General features: G+C 36.5%; 2 protein-coding genes across 18 annotated transcripts in view; both read right to left on the reverse strand.

Moving 5' to 3' along the window:
• LOC131530380 (prestalk protein-like) overlaps positions 1 to 21,020 on the reverse strand; it is a 159,734-nt gene extending 138,714 nt beyond the window's left edge. For 3 of the 17 annotated variants that reach the window (XM_058760617.1, XM_058760620.1, XM_058760621.1), the window contains exons 1-7: positions 20,829 to 21,020; positions 20,377 to 20,520; positions 20,153 to 20,299; positions 19,919 to 20,065; positions 19,698 to 19,844; positions 19,477 to 19,623; positions 19,254 to 19,400 (exon numbers count right to left, since the gene is read on the reverse strand). In XM_058760617.1, the coding sequence (XP_058616600.1) occupies positions 19,254 to 19,400; positions 19,477 to 19,623; positions 19,698 to 19,844; positions 19,919 to 20,065; positions 20,153 to 20,299; positions 20,377 to 20,520; positions 20,829 to 20,919 (970 nt within the window). In that variant the 5' untranslated portion in view covers positions 20,920 to 21,020. The remainder of the gene's footprint in view (positions 1 to 19,253; positions 19,401 to 19,476; positions 19,624 to 19,697; positions 19,845 to 19,918; positions 20,066 to 20,152; positions 20,300 to 20,376; positions 20,521 to 20,828) is intronic. The other 14 variants (XM_058760623.1, XM_058760613.1, XM_058760612.1 and 11 more) reach the window with 12 other exon arrangements.
• LOC131530427 (whey acidic protein-like) lies at positions 10,638 to 12,938 on the reverse strand. The gene is made up of 6 exons (XM_058760696.1): positions 12,738 to 12,938; positions 12,118 to 12,255; positions 11,883 to 12,026; positions 11,147 to 11,284; positions 10,914 to 11,051; positions 10,638 to 10,686 (listed from the first exon to the last, which is right to left on the reverse strand). Exons 1-6 carry the CDS (start codon positions 12,826 to 12,828, stop codon positions 10,682 to 10,684), a joined length of 654 nt encoding a protein of 217 aa, XP_058616679.1. The 5' UTR covers positions 12,829 to 12,938; the 3' UTR covers positions 10,638 to 10,681.
• Positions 21,021 to 21,352: the final 332 nt, after the last annotated feature.

The raw sequence follows: 21,352 nt of genomic DNA on the forward strand, positions 1-21,352 counted from the left end.
TGCTTGGAATTTGTCAGAATTTCTGGGTTTTTGTTTGCACCTGCAGATTGACAAGTTTTCAATGGGATTAATCCATGGACCAAAAATGTTGATGTTTTGTTCCTCCCGAGCTGCTTTTTAAGTAATATCACATATACACATACATGATTAATGTAGCAGAATGAAGTGGGTGTCTACATTTGAACATAAATTCAGTGATAAAAGAATGTTAACCAAAGATTACAAGAGACTTTTTTACGATACAGTTGAGGAAAGCCTCTGTGCTGAAAAGCTTCACAAACTTGCAGCTTCCAGCCACTACACCTACTGTCATTTCACAACTGGAAAGGTCCACAAAAAGGGAGCGGTACCACTGATGGCGCATCCCAAGCCACAGAACACTCATTTTTATAATCCCCAGAATGAGCTCTGATAGGTTTAATGCTTTAGCATGACACCAGCCAATAGCAATAAGTGTTATACCACCCTGCTACATAAGCATTGTTTAAAGTTAGCTACAGGACCACCCGCCCCAGCAAGGAAATACTTGACCACACCAACCCCCCTGAAAGTTTTTTACAATTCAACCACTGCCTTTGGGTCAGTGACAAATTCCTTGTTTGTGTAAACACACTTGGCAATAAAGCTCTTTCTGATTCTGATTTAATTGTGTTTGATGATTTGAAGATTGCATTTTACAGATTACACATTATATTTCCTCAATTAGTACCATTAATATCAGTCAAAACTAATTTTATCTTTATCTCCTATATTTTCAAGTGTCTCTTTTCTGAGTTTATGGCAGCACACACATCTTTTTAATGTATTTTTCGGGGCAGTCATTGCCTAATACACTCTTAGAAAAGATGTGTTAAAAAATACACATTATTATTATTTACTATAGTATTATTTGAATTCATTGTAAAATGAAGTTAATGTTAAATTAATAATTTTCGTTTCTTGAAAAAGAAAATAGGAGTAACTTCTGTAATTAAAAATGTCATCAAATCAGGAGTCTGTTTTCAGCATTTAAACATCAAAATCATGATACCCTTCAATAATATAATTGAACATATAGGCTAAAATTAGGTTTATGCCTTCCCCATGCATGAAGAAAATAAGGTTGCAGGAGCTCTAAAAGAATGTTATAGAGTGATGAATGCAGCCAAGAAAAACATGAAGAAAAGAAAGAGGAAAATAACAGGTAAGACATATAAATTAATTATTTCCATTTATATATTAAACTGTTGGTAAGCCGACAAGAAAAGTTATTTAGGAAAATTATTATTTTAGTTATTGCATTTAAGACTGCTATACCACGTGCAGCTCAAAAAAAAGAAAAAGAAAAGAAAAACAAATTGTGTAATATAGCCGCATTGGGAGACAGGCTACAAGCAAGTGTCGATCAAATGAGCACATGATCGAATGACGTCACTTTAGGGCACGCGCAGCATGTATCCATGGCAACGCTCAGCTGCGTAACGGTTCTCCCGGTGATTTCCTCAGACACGGCCTTGAGTTTTAGCTTTCATCGGTCGAAAAGGTATTTATACTTTTATGTTTGTGGACATTAGCTACTGTAACCAATGTGTATCTCGTAATGCTTACATTTCATGAAACGTTTACCTTTTTAAACGTTTGCTGAAGTTGTCTGTCGTGTACGGCTGCTGTGAACACTTTCGAAGCTAACATTAGCATGTAAAGCTAAAATGATTAAACTTATGTAATATTGACAGATATTGAACTTAAATATTGAATTTCCATATGGTAAAAATACACACAGAGACGCCTATATGAGCAAAAAAGCCCATTTGGGACGGCCTATCTTCATATGTGCGCTAAATTTCGGACCGCTTGGTCTAAATCCAAATTGTCAACAACCTTACAAATCTTTTTTCAATGAATAAATGGTAGTCCTAGACATATTAAATCAATCATAGCCATTACCTTTTTAGTCAGTAGCCCATTGCTTGCAAGTCCCCCCCCCCAAAAAAAGTTCCAATACAGGTTCACAAAAACAGTTTTAAGAAATTCTACACTTCAGTTTAAACCGCATTTAAGAAAAGGGAGGAGTCAAAAGTATCAATTGTTATGCATTAATCATCAGGACTAGTTTCCAAAAACAGATCACCAAATCGGGAGTCTTTAGAGACATACTGACTCGCTAAATACTGAATGTTTTTCCAAACTATATTAAACCAAGAGCTACACATAAATTTGTCTCGCATCAATGTTAACCCGTGTTCTTGATTTCATTTCAGTTCAAGGATTTCCCACTACTTTTGCAGCCGAGCTCCTGGAGAAAGCATTTGTAAATAACACTCAACAGAAGGTTTGCCAAACTATGAGATTTATTTGGTGAATGTAGAAGACCTTAAGTATGGTACGCAAAAAACAAGGACTTTTCCCCAATGGTTAAATCGGCATGGTGGTTGGGCAACACGTCGGTCTGGCAGGATGTCGATCATCACGGGAAGAGTTGTCAGAACACATTTGGTTTGAGACATAGACCAGGCTACACTGCATGGATAGAGAATTAGTCTGTTCGTTTAGAGGCATTCAAACTAGGGGTCGACCGATATGTGTTTTTCAGGGCCGATGCCGATACCGATTATTACAGACCAAGTGGACCGATAACCGATATTTTTAACCGATATATTATGTCTAATGTAAAAATGAAAATTAATGTCAAAATTAAGAATAACAAGGGCTCTGACAAAAACTGCCTTCCCTGGTGTTGATTGCACTTCTTACTCTTGTCATCCTCCATGCATCTATCTACAATAAGGGTAATATAAAGAGAGAGTTAAAAGTGGGGCCACTGCATGCTTCTTGATTAAGCCTATGAATACTGTACTACAGCTAAACAGCTTGGGGAAATGTAAGTATTTGGCTTCAATAATTTACATGTTAGAAATGTATGTGGAATAGCATAACTTCTCATAATTATAATATAAAAGTGTAAATAATTTAATTGTCTTCATAGCTCCATTGTAGAAGTTGTGAAGAAGACTGCAACTATTTTAATTAAACTATAACACTAATAGCCTGTTATAGGCACACTTGGTTCAATAGCCTATTGAAATGTTGCCCTAATCTTGGCCTGTGTGACAGTATCTTAATCTTGGCCTATGTGACAGTAATTTCGATTACTTTTAATTTACAGTGCAGTGCAAATGAAGCCATAAAACATTAATTTCAGTTATCTTTTAATCAAATGAGAGTTAAACTCAATTTTTTGGCAAACAAATGGGTTTACCATTAAAATTAAAACATGGAATAAATAGCGTATTGTGTGATTTATTATTTTAAGCAAAAGTTGTTGTTGTAGTAGTAGTAGTAGTAGTAGTAGTAGATAAACCGAACTTTTATTTTGACGGGTTGCCATGAGGACCTCTTAAGTTTCTGTATAGCCCATGTATGTGATATGACGATCGTTTTACTCAAATGAAACGGTCAAATGCTCATGAAGCAACTCTCAGAGCAGTTCTGGGGATGTTGGTCATGCATTTATGTCCTCATTTAGTGAGACGGCAGATGCTGAAAACACCGCGAGCGTCGCGCACTTCAGTGTGTGTGTGTGTGTGTAATCAAAACCGCGTGTCTGTGCCATTCACATATACAGAGACACGCAGAACATACAGAATTCATATTTAAATAAGTCTTTTTGCAGCTTAATATGTACAGATACTAGTCCATAGCGAGTCGATTTAAGTGTACTGACCTACTTTTGATTAATTCATCCAAACTTTGACGAACTCTGTGACTCCGCGTTATACAGTAAATTCCTTTATATGACTGGATTCATGATTCCGTCTGTGTTTTCCCCATCGCGGAAACCATAAATAGATAATATTGAGGTGTTTTGCAACTTCAGTGTAGTGGATTGTGATTCATTGCAACTTGAGCAAGGTCTGCTGCTGCCTTTGAGAGACAACTGATGCGTGATGATCACTGAAACTGTAGCAAGCGCTTTCAGTGAGAGTGCCTTAGTCTTCCACATTGATTGGTCTGACTCGTGACTCCCAACAAATCAGATGCGCGGTGGGCGGAGACTGCTCGAGGCCACAGAGTGGTGAGTTCTGACAGGCTGCATCAGAGCCAAATAGCGCGTTTCAAAATTAAATAATTTTATCGGCACATCGGTTTTAAAAATGACCGATACCGATAATCATAAAAATGCTTAATATCGGCGCCGATAATCGGCCAGGCCGATAATCGGTCGACCCCTAATTCAAACATTACAAAATACTCAAAGCATGAACCATAAGTTTTACTTTTTTTCAAGCAGGGATGTCAAGGTATTGAAATCACTTGACTTTCTGGAAATTATGTCAGAAATGTGGCCATGAAAATCATCAAACAGGAAGTACCTCTTGTAAGGTTCACTGAAGTGACAGTGACACAGGATTTAGACAAAATTAATGTTAAGGATATAAATCTGTTATAAATAAAACAATGTTCTAAATTGTTATCAGATTATTTTTGTGATGTATTTGTACATCAAAGTTTGCAATAATATTGTTAAAATGTGTTAAGAATATTTTCTATTTGAAGCAATCCTTGTCGTCCCACTTTAGAAACGGATGTTTTCAAAAGTGGGACAGCATGTTTTGACTAATGTGGGACAGTCACATATACTGTGTTATTCAATTGATAAAATGTGCATTAAGAAAGTTAAATATATGTATTTTTTGTTAATTTTTGAGTTTATAATGCAGCAATATTATTTGTTTTAAGATTCAAAATTTAGAGACAAGAGGACAATGGGATCCTGAACCGTGATGAGTCCATGACTGGCCAGAGCTGCTTATTTCTGTTATGAATTGTTTTTACAATTACAATTTGCTTAACACAAGCTTTTTAAAAAATAAGTTTAATATTAGAAGTTTAATAATAAAGGCATTCCATGTTCCACATTTTTCATATTTTTTAAAATTATGAAATTATTTTGCTATCTTTAAATTTTTTACATGGTTTTTATTGTTGCTGCCAGAAATCTGACATTTTTTAAAAATAAATTTTGCAAGTTCAATTATCACCTAACTTGGCCTTCAATGTATCGGTATAAGTTTCAAAGGATTTTGGCTTCCTGGAAGTTCAATTCCCTTTTCTAAGGGACAGTTAATGCAGACAGAAAATAATAATACAAACCCCGACATCTCATTCATTCTCAAACATGTTTTGGGTAAAAGAGAATTTATTAGGCATTAAAAGGTTTAAAAAGAAAATAACACCATAAGCAATTATGATATAATCATTGCTCCGATATAACAAAAATCATGAATATCTTTAGTACAAGCAGACTCAATAGGCAAAAAAAAAAAAAAAAGAAGAAAGAAGAAAGAAGATCATGGTTTGTTCACCAGTCTAAGAATTTTTAACAATGTGAATTTTCTGGTGCCGTTTCGGTGTAGCATCTGTACTAAAGGTCTTCTCACACTTAAAGCACTCATGATTCTTCACACCGCTGTGTCTTTTCTGGTGTAATTTTAAAATTCAACCGTGAAATACTTTCCACACAAAGCACAAAGGCGAGGCGAGGCGAACTTTCAGGTGCTCCTTCAGGTATTTAGCAATAGCAAAAATTTTTACGACACTGATCAGTTAAATGCTCTTTCTCCAGAATAAGAAAGCAGATTTAATTATAAGACTGCTTGTTAAGTACACGCCTCAAGTTTCAAATGTGTTCTAAAGTTTCTATTTGTCCACATTTGTCACAATTTCCAGTTTCAGGTTTCCCTATTCTGTGAAAACATTTAATGAACAATGTCCAATATGAGTTAAATGTCCTTCCAGTTTCCAAATGTTCTTTTAAACGAGTCACAAACCTCACTGGCTGTCCCCCCAAAACATAAGTCATTTCTAAATAGCCTACAATGCCTACAACCAACAATCAAGGACCTTTTCCCGATGGCTAAATTAGCATGGTTAGCTGCATGAATGTCCACAGGTGGTTGGGCTACACTTCTGTTTGGCAGGATATTGATCATCATGGGACGAGTTATCAACATAGACCAGGCCTCACTGCATGGATAGATGCATAGTCTGTTCATTTAGAGGCATTCAAAGTCAAAACACTTTATTTTGAAAAGCCATGTGCCTGAAATGGTGCTATGGGCCAAATTCAGTTACTTTGCCATTGAGAATGATAAAACGCTTATAAAAAAAAAATAAAAAAAGGCTGTGTGTTGGGGACCCAAGCATCAATATAACATACCTTTAAATGGAGATGTACATTCACGTCCACATTTAGTGCTGCAGCATATCTCATTGTTCGGACAGTCACCATCATGTTAACACAACTCCTCACATGCTCCTATTCTGAGGGCTTTGCTTGGACACACTCCTGGCTTTTCTGTTAGACAGGTAACCAGGGCCATCCTTTGGGCGGTGCAAGTGTAAAAGTAGCGATCGACAATAAGGCGCAACAATAAGCACAACTCTGCCCCTTTTTGTTAAATGTCAGTTTTAATGAACAATAGCCATTGTAAAAGTATAAAGTATAAGAGGGTTATAAGAGGAAATAAAGACAAAAGCAAACAATTCAGTCAAACGCTACAAAATATTACGGTAAAGTTCAAAATAAATATATAAAGTTAAACATAACTTTTGTGCTCAGCCAAAACGATATGACCAGGAACAATAGATTCATGAGACCACGAATGCCTGTTAAATATACCCGAAACGAATTGTATCTCATGTTTAATCACTACAGAGCAGGGCCGGGTCTAAGGGGGGGCTAGGCGGTGCAATGCCCCCCCCAGATTGTCCTTGTGCCCCTCGATCATCCACTGGATACCTAAAAAAATAAATTGAAACAATAAAATAGTAACATATTAAAATGACCAGAGATATAGCGCAGTTTTTCTTGTGCGGTCTACAGCTCCACACACTGACAGAATTTCATGTGAAATGTTCAAGCCATATTACCGTAATTTTAATTTCTGGCGCCATGAAGATGCTATGTCATCATAGTAGTTAAATGTTCACAAATCATGTTATAAACATTCATAAGAGCACTAGACAAAGTTATCAGCTAGAGCAATGGTTATTAATAAAAACTATAACAGCAATACATTGTTGCATGAATAATAAAAAACTGATAAAATTATCCACCCCAAACTATAGTACAGTAGGCCTATTAACAAATTTTGATGCAATAGGGTGTGATTTAAAAGCGATCATCCCTCCAAAACAGAGAAAACATCTTCCACAAACATCATGTCTGTCTCTTTTAAAGTGTTTATAGTGCATATAATGAGTTGTATTTGTTTGTTATTATAGCACAATTCTCTAACATTTCTCTGTTTTTTTGGGCAATGACGTTTCACAAGTCCACAAGAAAGTAGAACGGCTATTGTCTGTGTGAAAATATAAAATCATAAAATACACTCTGATGTAAATAAGCCCAACACAGACAGCAGATCGAGCGGAAGGAGTGAAGGAGACGCTTCATCCCCTTCAGCCAATGAACTTCTGCAGTGAGTTTAGCTCCACCCTTTTGGTACCCTTTGCTGTGCTAGGTACCCCAACGGAAGGATACCAAAACGTGATACGGCACGGTTCGCTATTTTGGTACCATTCACAGCTTCTGACAGTGGAAACGGAAATAATTGCGTACCGTACCATACTGTACTGAAACGAACCGTTCTGCTCAGTGGAAACGAGCCATTAGCCAAAATTCAGATCCAGATACAGCTCACATATATACATCACCAAAAAAGAATTGTCCTTCTACCTTATTTCTTACCTGAGTTATTGCATGTCAAATAAGAAAGATAATGTAAAATTTCCTTTGAGCAAACTTTTATTTTTTTATTTTATCAGCAGTTTCTCAGCATGAAAATGTCCAAATTTATTTATTTTTAATTTAAAAATGTAAAAAGTTTTCTTTCAAACAATATCAACTTTTTGACTCTCCTTGCTAGAGATGTTGAGTTATGAGTCAATAATTTGGTGCATGTCACTCAGAATTTTTTTTATTAATGCCTACCTGTGTTCCAAATGCTGTAACTTTTGATTTGTTTTTGTGATCACCACAAAATTCAGATCCAGATACAGATCACATATAGAGGAACATCACCAAAAAAGAATGACCCCCCTATATTCCTTATTTCCTTCATGAGATATTGTATGTCAAATTAGAAAGATATGTAATTTTCCATTGTACACACTTTTTTTTTTTTTTTTTTTGGCTGTTTATAAGCAGTTTCTCAGCATAAGAATGTCCAAATTAAATAATAAAACAATTTAAAAAGTTTCCTTTCAAACGATACCAACCTTTTGACTCTCTTTGCTATAGTTCTGGAGTTACGAGACTTTACTTTATGTCACTCAGGAAAAAAAAAAAAAAACCTCTGAAAATGCCTTCAGGGCTTAAAGGGTTAATTTTTATAAGTATGTGTTCTACAAATTCTATTTGTCCACATTTGTTAATTTCCAGTTTCATGTTTCCCTATTCTATGCATATGCATATCCCTATTCTACGATGAAGACCTTATAGGCACGAAATGTCACCTGTGGTGAGAAATATTTTTCTGCTTTTGAAGCTGTGGTGTGCCAACTTTGCTCTTCCTGTCCCTATTCTATGCAAACATTTATTTAATGAGCAATGTCCAATATGCATTCTTGAAATTTAAATGTTCTCTTTCCTTTCCAAATTTTCTTCTAAACACTTCACAAACGTCACCGACTCTCCATCCAAATTTAAGTAATTTCCAAACACAATGATTTACTCTTACTTCGATAGACATTTTCATAGAGATTTCATGTGACAATCTCTGATGCTTATAGGCTGATCCAATTTAGATGGTATGGTCTAATTTTGCTTTCACAACTTTTCAAAGTTCCTGAGATAAAAGCGCTAAAAATGGGAAAGTTAACCCAAAAACAAAAAAAATATGTCTGGTGCTTCTGTAAAGATCACTAAGTTATTAAAAGTGTTATTTTTTTAAGTTATTTTTTTTTTTTCACTTTTCTTTTTTAATAAACTTTCTATCGGTGAGTTATTCTGACTCCAATTTCAAATGAATAGCTGACCATATATAAAAAAATTATAATAATGAAAACAACAGCAACCAAGGACTTTACCCTGATGGCTAAATCAGCATGGTTAGCTGCATGCATGGCCACAGGTGGTTGGACAACACGGTGGTTTGTCAGTGGTGTAAGCAGGCCTGCACTGTCAATGTACACACTGCTTATTTGGAGCTCAGACCTAGAGGTAGTAGTAGTTGCTGTAGGTTCTTTTTCAATCCATTTTCAAATGTCCATTGTGAAATTGGTTAATGCAATATACAACCTTTTGCAATGTTCGTAGCCTTCGCGTTTGCTTTCGTAGTGCAAGAAATTTGACATATTATTAGGGTGGGGGAGCACACTTAAGCGACCAACTGAAATTCTACCTTGCAACAGACTGTCCTTAACTAAAATATTGCTATTTTAGCTTATTGGGGGGGGCGTCCCTTTAAAAATACATACAATAAGAACATATCTTTATATTAGCCAGACTCCAAGGACCACCAACTGGCCGAACAACAGAATCCAATGCCATGGGGAGAAAGATTCTGCGTGTAGCCCGAGTCTTGTCTGCTGCTTCGGTGTTAAAAAATATATAAATTTTGTTTTCAGATTTAAAATCCAACTGCATTGGTAATATTCTAAGTCCAATTGCAATTAATATTTAAATTTATAGCAGATCAGAAAATTAGATGTGCAATTTGGATATTTGATCTGGGTGCTATTGCTTTCAATCATTTCGGCAGGGACACGATGCATAGTAACACACCACCTGAATTACACGGATCTCACAAGCACAGATATGTCAGCCTGCTTTTAGTCAGGATGCAGGGTTAGCCATTACCTTTCTAGTCAGGAATCAATTACCTGACAGTAATTAAGACAAATAAATAAAATGGGGATGGGCAATGTCTCAACATTTAACAGCAAGACGACCATTTAAAAAAAAAAAAAAAAATTCAGACACGAGTTCACAAAAATAGTTTTAGAAAATGACACATTTCAGCCTTTAAACCATATTTTAAGAAAAGGGATGAGTTATAAATTTGTCAAAAGGTCTAGATTTGAAAATCATTCACCCAATCTGGGGTCTTTAGAGACATTTAGATTGAAATACTTTCAGTGTTTAGCCAACACTATTAAACCAATATTTACACTAGGCTTTATCAACCCTGGTCCTCGGCCACAGTCCTGCAAATTTTAGCTCCAAATCTGATCAAACACCTGAACCAGCTAATTAAGCTGTTCAGGATTACTAGTAAGCTACAGGCAGGGGAGTTTGATGAAGGTTGGAGCAAAAATCTGCAGGACAGTGGCCCTCCAGGACCAGGGTTGAGAACCCCTGATTTTACACAAATAGGTCAATTTCTCTTGCATTAGTGTTAACCTGTGAGCTTTAATTTCTGGCAGCTTTGTAATTCAGTTCAAGGCTTTCCCACTACTTTTGCTGCCAAGCTCCTGGAGAAAGCGTTTAATAAAATACACACACGTTCTGCTAAACAATGACATTTATTTGGTGAATGTAGAAGACCTCAAGTATGGTATGCAAAAACAAAATGACTTCTCCTCCAATGGTTAAATTGGCAGTTTGCACAGGTGGTTGGACAACACTTCTGTCTGGCAGGAGATCGATCATCATGGGAAGAGTTGTCAGCACACATTTGGTTTGAGACAGACCAAGCTACACTGAATGGATAAAAAAAATTATTTGGTTCATTTAGAGGCATTCAAACACATTGCAAAACTCTCAAATCATGAACCACAAGTTTTACTTTTAGAGAGCTGTATTCATCTTTATTTTGAAAAGCCATGTGCTTGAAATGGTGCTATGGGCCAGATTCAGGTACTTTGGCATTGAAGATTATAATACTCAAACTGCGTCTGTTGGTGACCCAAGCATCAATATAACATACCTTTAAATGGAGATGTACATTCACGTCCACATATATTCCTGCAGCATTTCTCATCGTTCGGACATTCAATGTCATAGGCACACAACTCCGCACAGAATCCTACTCCAAAGAATCTCCTCGGACACGATCCTGGCTTTTCTGTTATACAGACACACAACAGAGAAACCAGAACGCTGAGTGGCTCACTGTAATGGAGAAAAATGTGACCAGTGCATTAGTATGCAGTAACGTACCTTTATGAAGATCCATACACTGATGTCCACATCCATTGCTGCAGCACTTCTCATCGTTTGGACAATCACCATCATGGGAACACATCTCAGCACACACTCCTATTCTGAGGGTTTTGCTCGGACACACTCCTGGCTTTTCTGCCATAAAAACACATGACAAACTTCAAATAAAAACCTCACTGCACTTGAAAAAAATAAACCAACCCACACATCAAGGGGAGACAACCCAGGTGAGTTTATTTACAAATACCCAAAAAAACAACACACCCACCTCAACTTTGGATGAGTCCAGGTTCAAAATTATGGTTTCATTTTCTTGACATTAGACTGAAATGTTTCTACAGAGGGGGATTTTGGATTTTTAAAAATCACTCTATAAGGAGTTTATTAATAAAAAAACATTACGTATACCAGGCAAATTACATATGAACAAAACCCTCTGTAAAAACCTTCAGAATATAGCTCATAATAAAACTGTAAAGTTTGGTGTACGTAAGTGCTGCTGAAGTGGAGTTTTGGCTTGGTGCAGGAGGAAAGACTAATTTTGAGAAAACAGCCTTAAAAGATACGCATTTGTAACAAGTCTACAGACAGATATACATAAAGTGCTATAAAAGAAACACTTAAAGGTGCATTTGAGATGTTTTCCTTCCATTAGTCTGAGAAAATCGCGAAGTTGACAGGTGCATGGAAAAGACTTTACTTGCAGTGTCTCACGTTAAGATCAGATAAATACCTTTATATGGATCCATACACTGATGTCCACATCCATTGCTGCAGCATTTCTGATCATTCAGGCAGTTACTATCACGGGAACACATCTCCACACACAGTCCTACGCCGAGGTTTTTACTTGGACACACTCCTGGCTTTTCTGGTTCTGCACATATGACAGAAAAGCCATAATGACTGGGAGAGGGGGGAGCCACACATGGAAAGCATGCTGACACCCCCACGTATAATATAATTACCTTTATATGGATCCATACACTGATGTCCACATCCATTGCTGCAGCATTTCTGATCATTCGGACAGTTAATATCATGTGAACACATCTCCACACACAGTCCCATGTTTTTACTTGGACACACTCCTGGCTTTTCTGGTTCTGCACACATGACAGAAAAGCCATAATGATTATTTTATATTATATTAATATCCTACCATAACCACCACAGTTACATTAAGCATTTTAATATTTCATTAAAGGCTTACAAGTCATGATTAACCCCCGATGATAAAATTGCAGGCAAAGAACAAAACATTTGGAAAATAAAGAGTTCAGGACAGGAGTGATGGCCGGTAACAACCCTGCAGCCAGGTGAATAGATCCATTTACAGTAATTTAATAATGTATATTTAATTCTGTAGCTATATTAATAATGCCCATCTTGGTCATTGTGTTTCTCATATTATGGAAGAAATATAAACAGATAATCTTAACGACTTTAACTACACCAACACAAAGTTTAACTTTCACTGGACGGCTGGCTAATGTATATTTATACGTTCTGACGGGTGCCTAAAGTCCTATAAGCTCTTATTTACATACATTTCTTCACGCTGTGTGATGAAACCGGAAGATCTCACCTGTAGCTGCTCCTTCAGTGTCTGTTGTGCTCAAGCATACAGAGAGACACAACAGAGAAGCAATCAACAAACAACACAATCGAGCAGTCATCCTCAACCTGAGACCTCACAATACACTCTCCTGAAAAACGCGCTGAATTAGTGGATCAGGAGGCCTTTAAAACACTTCTTGAAAATGCGCTTTTAAGGATTCAAGGAGGCCTGGCGCAACTCCAACTCTGATGTAACTCACCTGCTAGGAGCGTGATCTTGAAGACCCTGATTAGGTTGTTCAGGTGTGTTTGATTAAGGATGGAGCCAGTTGATACACGGCAAAACACAGTCACTTGTCGCCATCTCCTGGAGTAGCCTAATTACGTAACCTGCACAAATTGACACTGAACATAGGGTGGATTAGTGTAATGTGGGACACTGACTAATGTGGGACACCTAAGCTTCAGTGCATTTATCTCTTCTTTTACAACATTAAAGTGAACATGCTTGGTGTTGAATTTAAGCAGGGATGTCAAGGTATTGAAATCACTTGACTTTCTGGAAATTATGTCAGAAATGTGGCCATGAAAACAGGAAGTACAGGAAGTACCTCTTGTAAGGTTCACTGAAGTGACAGTGACATAGGATTTAGACAAAATTAATGTTAAGGATATAAATCTGTTATAAATAAAACAATGTTCTAAATTGTTATCAGATTATTTTTGTGATGTATTTGTACATCAAAGTTTGCAATAATATTGTTAAAATGTGTTAAGAATATCTTCTATTTGAAGCAATCTTTGTCGTCCCACTTTAGAAAATGATGTTTTCAAAAGTGGGACAGCATGTTTTGACTAATGTGGGACAGTCAAATATACTGTGTTATTCCATTGATGAAATGTGCATTAAGAAAGTTAAATATCATATGTATTTTTTGTTAATTTTTGAGTTTATAATGCAGCAATATCATTTGTTTTAAAATTCAAAATTTAGAGACGAGAGGACAATGGGATCCTGGACCGTGATGAGTCCATGACTGGCCAGAGCTGCTTATTTCTGATACAATTTGCTTAACACAAGCTTCTGAAAAAAATAAGTTTAATATTAGAAGTTTATAGAAGTTTAATAACAGTTTTAAAGGCATTCCATGTTCCAAATTTTTCATATTTTTTCATACAAACACACTGTAGGCCTACTAAATTAATTAAGCAAACATATGCACATTTAACCATGAGTGTAAAGTTTACTTTACACTTTAAAAATTTGACTATTTATAACCCAAAACATAGTGTCCCAGATTTGAGCATGAGCTGTCCCACATTAGAAAATCCACAAATTCTTAAACAATTTGGCACAAGCAGCACTATTATATGTGCCATTTCCCCTTTAATTACAATATCTGAAAAAAAAGTGTTCTTCTGATTTAGATAGGGAACATCTTGGGGATTTCATGATGATATAACATTTTGATACGTTGTTTTGGCTTCATATGGAAATATGATGCACAAGTCAAAATTTCAAAGTGTCCCACATTACCTAATAATAATAATATTAGGCTAATAATAATAATAAAGTTTGCAGTTTGCTTGTTATTACTCAATATACGGCCAGCTTCTGTGAATTTGAATTTAGTAAATTCAAGTAGGCTACCTAAATATATGATTAAATAACATTTAGCATGTAATGTGAGTAGGCTATATGCTAAGAAAACCAGCACTCGTCGTTTAAAAAAACAAACAAACAAACAAACAAAAAAAGTGAATAGGTCTCTAAACGGGGACCACTCGCATTCTTGTAATTATAAGCAACATGGCACTTTAAAAAAATGACATTGCAGAAAATATGTTTTCATGTTTAGTCACCGGGTGCTCCAGGAGCGAGACCAGCGTCCAATCAGAGGTCAAAAAAGTGCCTGAATGCAGTGTAGCAAAAATACTAAATGTAGTTTCATATGATTTTAAACCATAATAAAATAAGACCCATCAATAAAACCGCACAGTTGTCCCCTCAGAAATGTAGCTATCATTAGGTCAATCAAAATAATTCAATTCAACAAAAAAGCAAAACAAAAAAAAAAGTGCAGAATATCATGACATAAGTGATTAATATAATACTAGTAGGGAATAAATACACAATCCGAACTTTAAAATCTCTCTGAATGCACAATAAAGATATGAGTCTGGTGAGATAATGTCAAACAACTCAACATGGTCAATAGAGCTCAAAGTCACACAAAAATACATAAAATAAAATCAGGCACAAACAAACACAAACAATGTGCAAACTTGAGTCAAGTCAGTTCTGCAGTGGATTCTATTCAAGTTTAGACTGAGAGAGAGATTTTGTAAATGGCGCTCTGGTGTTCCGCATGGCGCTTCATCTCGTCCATTTCCAGCCTCTCGCGCCACACGTTCATTTAAGGAGTGAAAAACATCTCAGAGCAGAGAGGACACAGACAACGAGCTGACAGACACGACAGAGCAGGTCACTTTTGACAATAGGAAACAAAGTCTCAGCATTCAAATTCTGTTAGTTTTATTAAGAATTTTGAACGATAAATACAGTTTTGGAACTTTTTAGTGGCGTGACGGATCATGCGTGCTCCCGCTTTGCTTAAGTTCAAGTGAAGCAGGAGTGCATTCTTATTAGCATGAAGTAAACACTGAATGCACATCCGATCCATGTTGAAAGATACACTACAACTTAATGTATAGTGTCCCATGTAATCACTCAATGGGTGTTTCAACCACGGAAAGACAGCAGCTAGCAAACACTGTCACATAATAGCAGAAGATACATTCAGTGTCCATAAACTTGTGAGAAAAATGGAGAGAATTTTGAAAAAAATACATTGAAATATTTACTCATAATTGCACTTTTTTATTATAATGAATAAAAATGAATAGATATAACGTTATTATAAAAAATGGTCTTGCTTTGCATTAGTTTATCTGTTCTTATCTGTTCTCTTGGTTACTTATTAGGTTCCGTGTCTCCTTTAGTTATGATTATCTTTTTGTTATATTTAGAGCTTGATTCCTCCATACAGTGTTCAGTCTTGATTTAACTTGAATGTGTGAGGGAATCGGGTCAGTTTACCTTAAAGTGGACAGGAGTGTGGAGTTGATACTGGGAAGTTGGGAAACAATAAGTGATGTTAAAAAAAAAAAGATTGCTCTTGTAATAAATAAACCTGAAGTGACAAGTTATTTATTCCCAAAGATCTTAAAGCTTGAATTAGTTGAAATATTGCTTTTTTACATGCATCACATTTCATAAGTATTTGTTCTACGGTTTCTATTTGTCCAGATTTGTCATAATTTCCAGTTTCATGTTTCCCTATTCTATTCAGATATTTATTTAAAGATCAAGGTCCGATACACATTCTTAAAATTAAAACAATCCTCTTTCCTGTTCTCAAATACACTTTATTTGAAGGGGTGTGCATAAGACTGACATGACACCTTCATAATCATGACACATGTCATGAATATGGAGGAGATTTTATGCATGTCACTTAATTTAGTTTCCCAGTTTAAAATCTGACTCCATTGGTAATTTATTCTAAATCCAATTAATATTTAAATTTATAGCAGATCATAAGATTTGTTGTGCATTAACAATTTGGATATTTGGTCTTTCTGGGCAAGCCTTAATTTCAATTACCATTTCATCAGGGACACAATGCCGCAGAGTTACACTCTGGCCGATTTACGTGGATCTCACAAGCAGTCTGCTTTTAGTCAGAGGGTGCAAGATTAGTCAATGGCGCCTGCAGGTGTACGGCTGTATGCACTGTGCGTACCATGAGCGCTCAGACTGTCCTGAGATTTGCCCCGCAAACATTTCAGCAGTAAATTATAGGCCCGTTTGTCCCGTATTTCTGTCGACTGTACCAGCCATTCCATTAATAATGAATGTATCAGTCTTTTGCATGCCAAAGTCAATTTCTGCTTATAAACATTGAGTCAAGTAGAAAGAGAAAATCGTGCTACATGCACTTTCACGAGATCGGGTTAGACTACAACAATTAATCTGTAGCCTATTTTACAAATGGGAACGAATTCATGACAGTGTTTTACATTCAAGCTACCCGTAAAAGTGAAAAGTTCTTTAAAATCATCTGGAATGCAATAAAGTAATTTTTAAAGCGGTTTTGCTGCATGGATTAAAAATAGGTTAATAAATAATTCACATATCAGACACAATTGCGTTGCAGAAAATCCTTTAAATTTTAAGGAAATTCTAAGGAATTCAGAGCAGAGCAACATAAAAATCAGAAAAAAAATATAATCGGGCCTGTTTTAGGCTTATTTTAATTTGTTTCCACTATCAAGAAAAAAATGCAAGTGACCGCTCTGGCGCCTCCATGTCCTGCAAAGTGTTTTCAGCTTCCACTCTTCACACAAACGATTAGATATGCACCTAGCGCACATTTATATAGTTCAAACATTGTGATATGCTTGAACTGTTTATATCTATAGATTATATTTTAAGCAAGTCGTGATGATTTGAGAAGGCTAAATTGATCACTGTCTGCCGCTGGCTTGGTCTTTACTTAAAAAAAAAAAAAAAAAAAAAACTTACATTTAACGAACAAAAATTGCTCCAAACGTTTTTATAAATTAGCTTCATAAACTAAACGAACAATCCCCCCCGTGCGTACCCTCGGAAGAAATCCTGCACGCGCCCCTGGGATTAGCCATTACCTTTTTTTAGTCAGTAGCCCATTGCTTGCAAGTCCCCAAAAAAAATAAGTTCCAATACAGGTTCACAAATAAACAGTTTTATAAGAAATTCTACATTTCAGTTTAAACCGCATTTAAGAAAAGGGAGGAGTCAAAAGTATCAATTGTTCTACATTAATCATTAGGACTAGATTCCAAAAACAGATCACCAAATCGGGAGTCTTTAGAGACATACTGACTTGCTAAATACTGAATGTTTTTCAAAACTATATTAAACTAAGATCTACACATAAATTTGTCTCGCATCAATGTTAACCCGTGTTCTTGATTTCATTTCAGTTCAAGGATTTCCCACTACTTTTGCAGCCAAGCTCCTGGAGAAAGCATTTGTAAATAACACTCAACAGAAGGTTTGCCAAACTATGAGATTTATTTGGTGAATGTAGAAGACCTTACGTATGGTACGCAAAAAACAAGGACTTTTCCCCAATGGTTAAATCGGCATGGTTCGCTGCATGCATGTCCACAGGTGGTTGGGCAACACGTCAGTCTGGCAGGATGTTGATCATCACGGGAAGAGTTGTCAGAACACATTTGGTTGGAGACAGACCAGGCTACACTGCATGGATAGATAATTATTCGGTTCGTTTAGAGGCATTCAAACATTACAAAACAGAGCATGAACCACAAGTTTTATTTTAGCGAGGAGTTGTATTCAAAGTATTATTAATCTTTATTTTGAAAAGCCATGTGCTTGAAATGGTACTATGGGCCAAATTCAGGTACTTTGGCATTGACAATTATAAAACTCATGTGTCTGTTCGGGATCCAAGCGTCAATATAACAAATACCTTTATGCACAGGTGTACATACACGTCCTCCACATATAGAGCTGCAGCATTTCTCATAGTTCGGACAGTCACCATCATGGGAACACAAATCAGGACAGAATCCTACTCCACCAACGAAACTCATTGGACACACTCCTGGCTTTTCTGCTATACAAACATGACAAACCTCAAATAAACCCCTCACTGCATTTGAAAAGGAAATAAATAGACCCACACATTAAGGTGAGACACCCCCAGTGAATAGGGTTTAAAAATAAAATTGACATTAAGAAAAAACAAACCATTTTAAATCTTTTCTGAAATGCTGTTGAAATATGCAAATTAGGTGTAATCTAATTAAACGTGCACTAATCTGCATACGTTTCTAGAAAAACATTTTTTGGATGAAGCCAGGTTCAAAATTCTTGTTTCATTCTATTGATATTAGACTCAAGCATTTTACAGAGGGATTTGGGATCTTTAAAATCACTCCATTAAAAAAAAAAAAAAAGCCAAATTTCTTAAATGCATTGTATAAAACCAGGCACATACACTCGGTAAAAGCCTTCAGAATATAGATGGCAAAACTGTAAAGTTTGTGTACTTAAGTGCTGCTGAAGTGGAGTTTTTGGCTCGGTGCAGGAGGAAAAACTAATTTGAGAAGACAGCCTTCAAAAGATATGTACTGTAATAGAAATCTATAGACAGAAAAAGTGCAATAAAACAAATACTAAAGGTGTATTTGGGATGTTTTCTTTCCATTAGCCTGAGGGAAAAAAAGAAAAAGCCTTAATATCATAAATGCCTCTATATGGAGCCATACACTGATGTCCACATCCATTGCTGCAGCATTTCTGATCATTTGGACAGTTAATATCATGGAAACACATCTCGGCGCAAACTCCTAACATTGCTTCAACATTATTTGTAGGACACATTCCCCGCTTTTCTGCTATAAAAACACATGGTAAAGAACCCAGATCACGTTGAAATGCAGTGAGGCATTCAAACAACAACAAAAATACCTCTATATGGAGCCATACACTGTTGTCGTCCACATCCATCGTTGCAGCATTTCTGATCATCAGGACAGTTACTGTCATGGAAACAGTTACTCTTACTCATAACACAATATCTGAGGTTGTTGCTTGGACACACTCCTGGCTTCTCTGCTATAAAACACATGGTAAAGAACCCAGATCACTGAATGACTCACTGCATTTCAACAACAACAACAACCTTAAATACCTCTATATGGAGGCATACACTGACGTCCACATCCATTGCTGCAGCATTTCTGATCATCAGGACAGTTAGTGTCATAGAAACACTGGTTCTCATTCACAACACAAATTCCTACTAGGTTGTTGCTTGGACACACTCCTGGCTTCTCTGCTATAAAAACACATGGTAAAGAACCCAGATCACTGAATGCCACAACGCATTTCAACAACAACAACCTTAAATACCTCTATATGGAGCCATACACTGTTGTCGTCCACATCCATCGTTGCAGCATTTCTGATCATCAGGACAGTTACTGTCATGGAAACAGTGAGTCTTACTCATAACACAATATCGGGGGTTGCTGCTTGGACACACTCCTGGCTTCTCTGCTATAAAAACACATGGTAAAGAACCCAGATCACTGAATGCCACACTGCATTTCAACAACAACCACCTTAAATACCTCTATATGGAGCCATACACTGTTGTCGTCCACATCCATCGTTGCAGCATTTCTGATCATCAGGACAGTTACTGTCATGGAAACAGTGAGTCTTACTCATAACACAATATCGGGGGTTGTTGCTTGGACACACTCCTGGCTTCTCTGCTATAAAAACACATGGTAGAGAACCCAGATCACCAAATGACTCACTGCATGTGAAGATAAATAATGACACTAACATCATTTAAATACCTTTATATGGAGCCATACACTGTTGTCGTCCACATCCATCGTTGCAGCATTTCTGATCATCAGGACAGTTACTGTCATGGAAACAGTTACTCTTACTCATAACACAATATCGGGGGTTGCTGCTTGGACACACTCCTGGCTTCTCTGCTATAAAAACACATGGTAAAGAACCCAGATCACTGAATGCCACACTGCATTTCAACAACAACAACAACCTTAAATACCTCTATATGGAGCCATACACTGACGTCGTCCACATCCATCGTTGCAGCATTTCTGATCATCAGGACAGTTACTGTCATGGAAACAGTTACTCTTACTCATAACACAATATCTGAGGTTGTTGCTTGGACACACTCCTGGCTTTGCTGATGTACAAAACATAAGAAAAACCATAGTCACTGAATTTATATAAAAAAAATAAAATAAAAACTAAAAAATTAAAAGTTATTGTGTTTTCCTTGTATAGAGAAGTACACACAAGAATTTAGGATTTAGATTATTTAAACTACACCAACATACAACAGAGGTCCAGCTGAAATTAAACTTTGTATATTGGTGTAATTTAAATACAGATGCTGTGCATTTATAATGTTCTGACATGTGCCTAGTCACTTTAATGTGTACCTATACATAAGCTATTCCTTAGCGCTGTGTAAGTAAATTAAGACCTCACTTATGACACGTCTTTGGGCGTCTATTGTGCTCAAGTACACAGAGAGACACAACAAAACCGCAGTCAACGAGCAGCACACCCGAGCTGTCATCCTCTCGACCTTCTCTCACAGTGGAAACACACTAAATTGGTAGTTCAGAGATCCAAGAAGGTCTGAAGCAACTCCAACCCCGATACTCACCTGTCTGCAGGTTTGAAGCCTAATATTGAAGACCGTGATTAGCGCTGTTCAGGTGTGCTTGATTACGGGTTTTCTGATTGGACACAGGTGTTGAATTTCGACTCCGTGCCAGAATCAGATTACCCTCCGCGTGCAAGCGCATGACGTCATGTGCTGACATCGGTGCGGTCAAATTTAATTTAATATATTTAAAAAAAACTGTATTTCAGAAAGAATCCTTGTGGAAACATTTTCATTGAAAATGCTGATGTACTAAAACAACATTGTAGCAATAAGATTAGGAATGCTCTTTGTGCTTCTGTGTCATTACCTGCAGCAAGATTTGGTCTTCTTTATTTGATAA

Source organism: Onychostoma macrolepis, chromosome 22, assembly GCF_012432095.1.
Source record: "Onychostoma macrolepis isolate SWU-2019 chromosome 22, ASM1243209v1, whole genome shotgun sequence".
NCBI classification, from domain to species: Eukaryota; Metazoa; Chordata; class Actinopteri; order Cypriniformes; family Cyprinidae; genus Onychostoma; species Onychostoma macrolepis.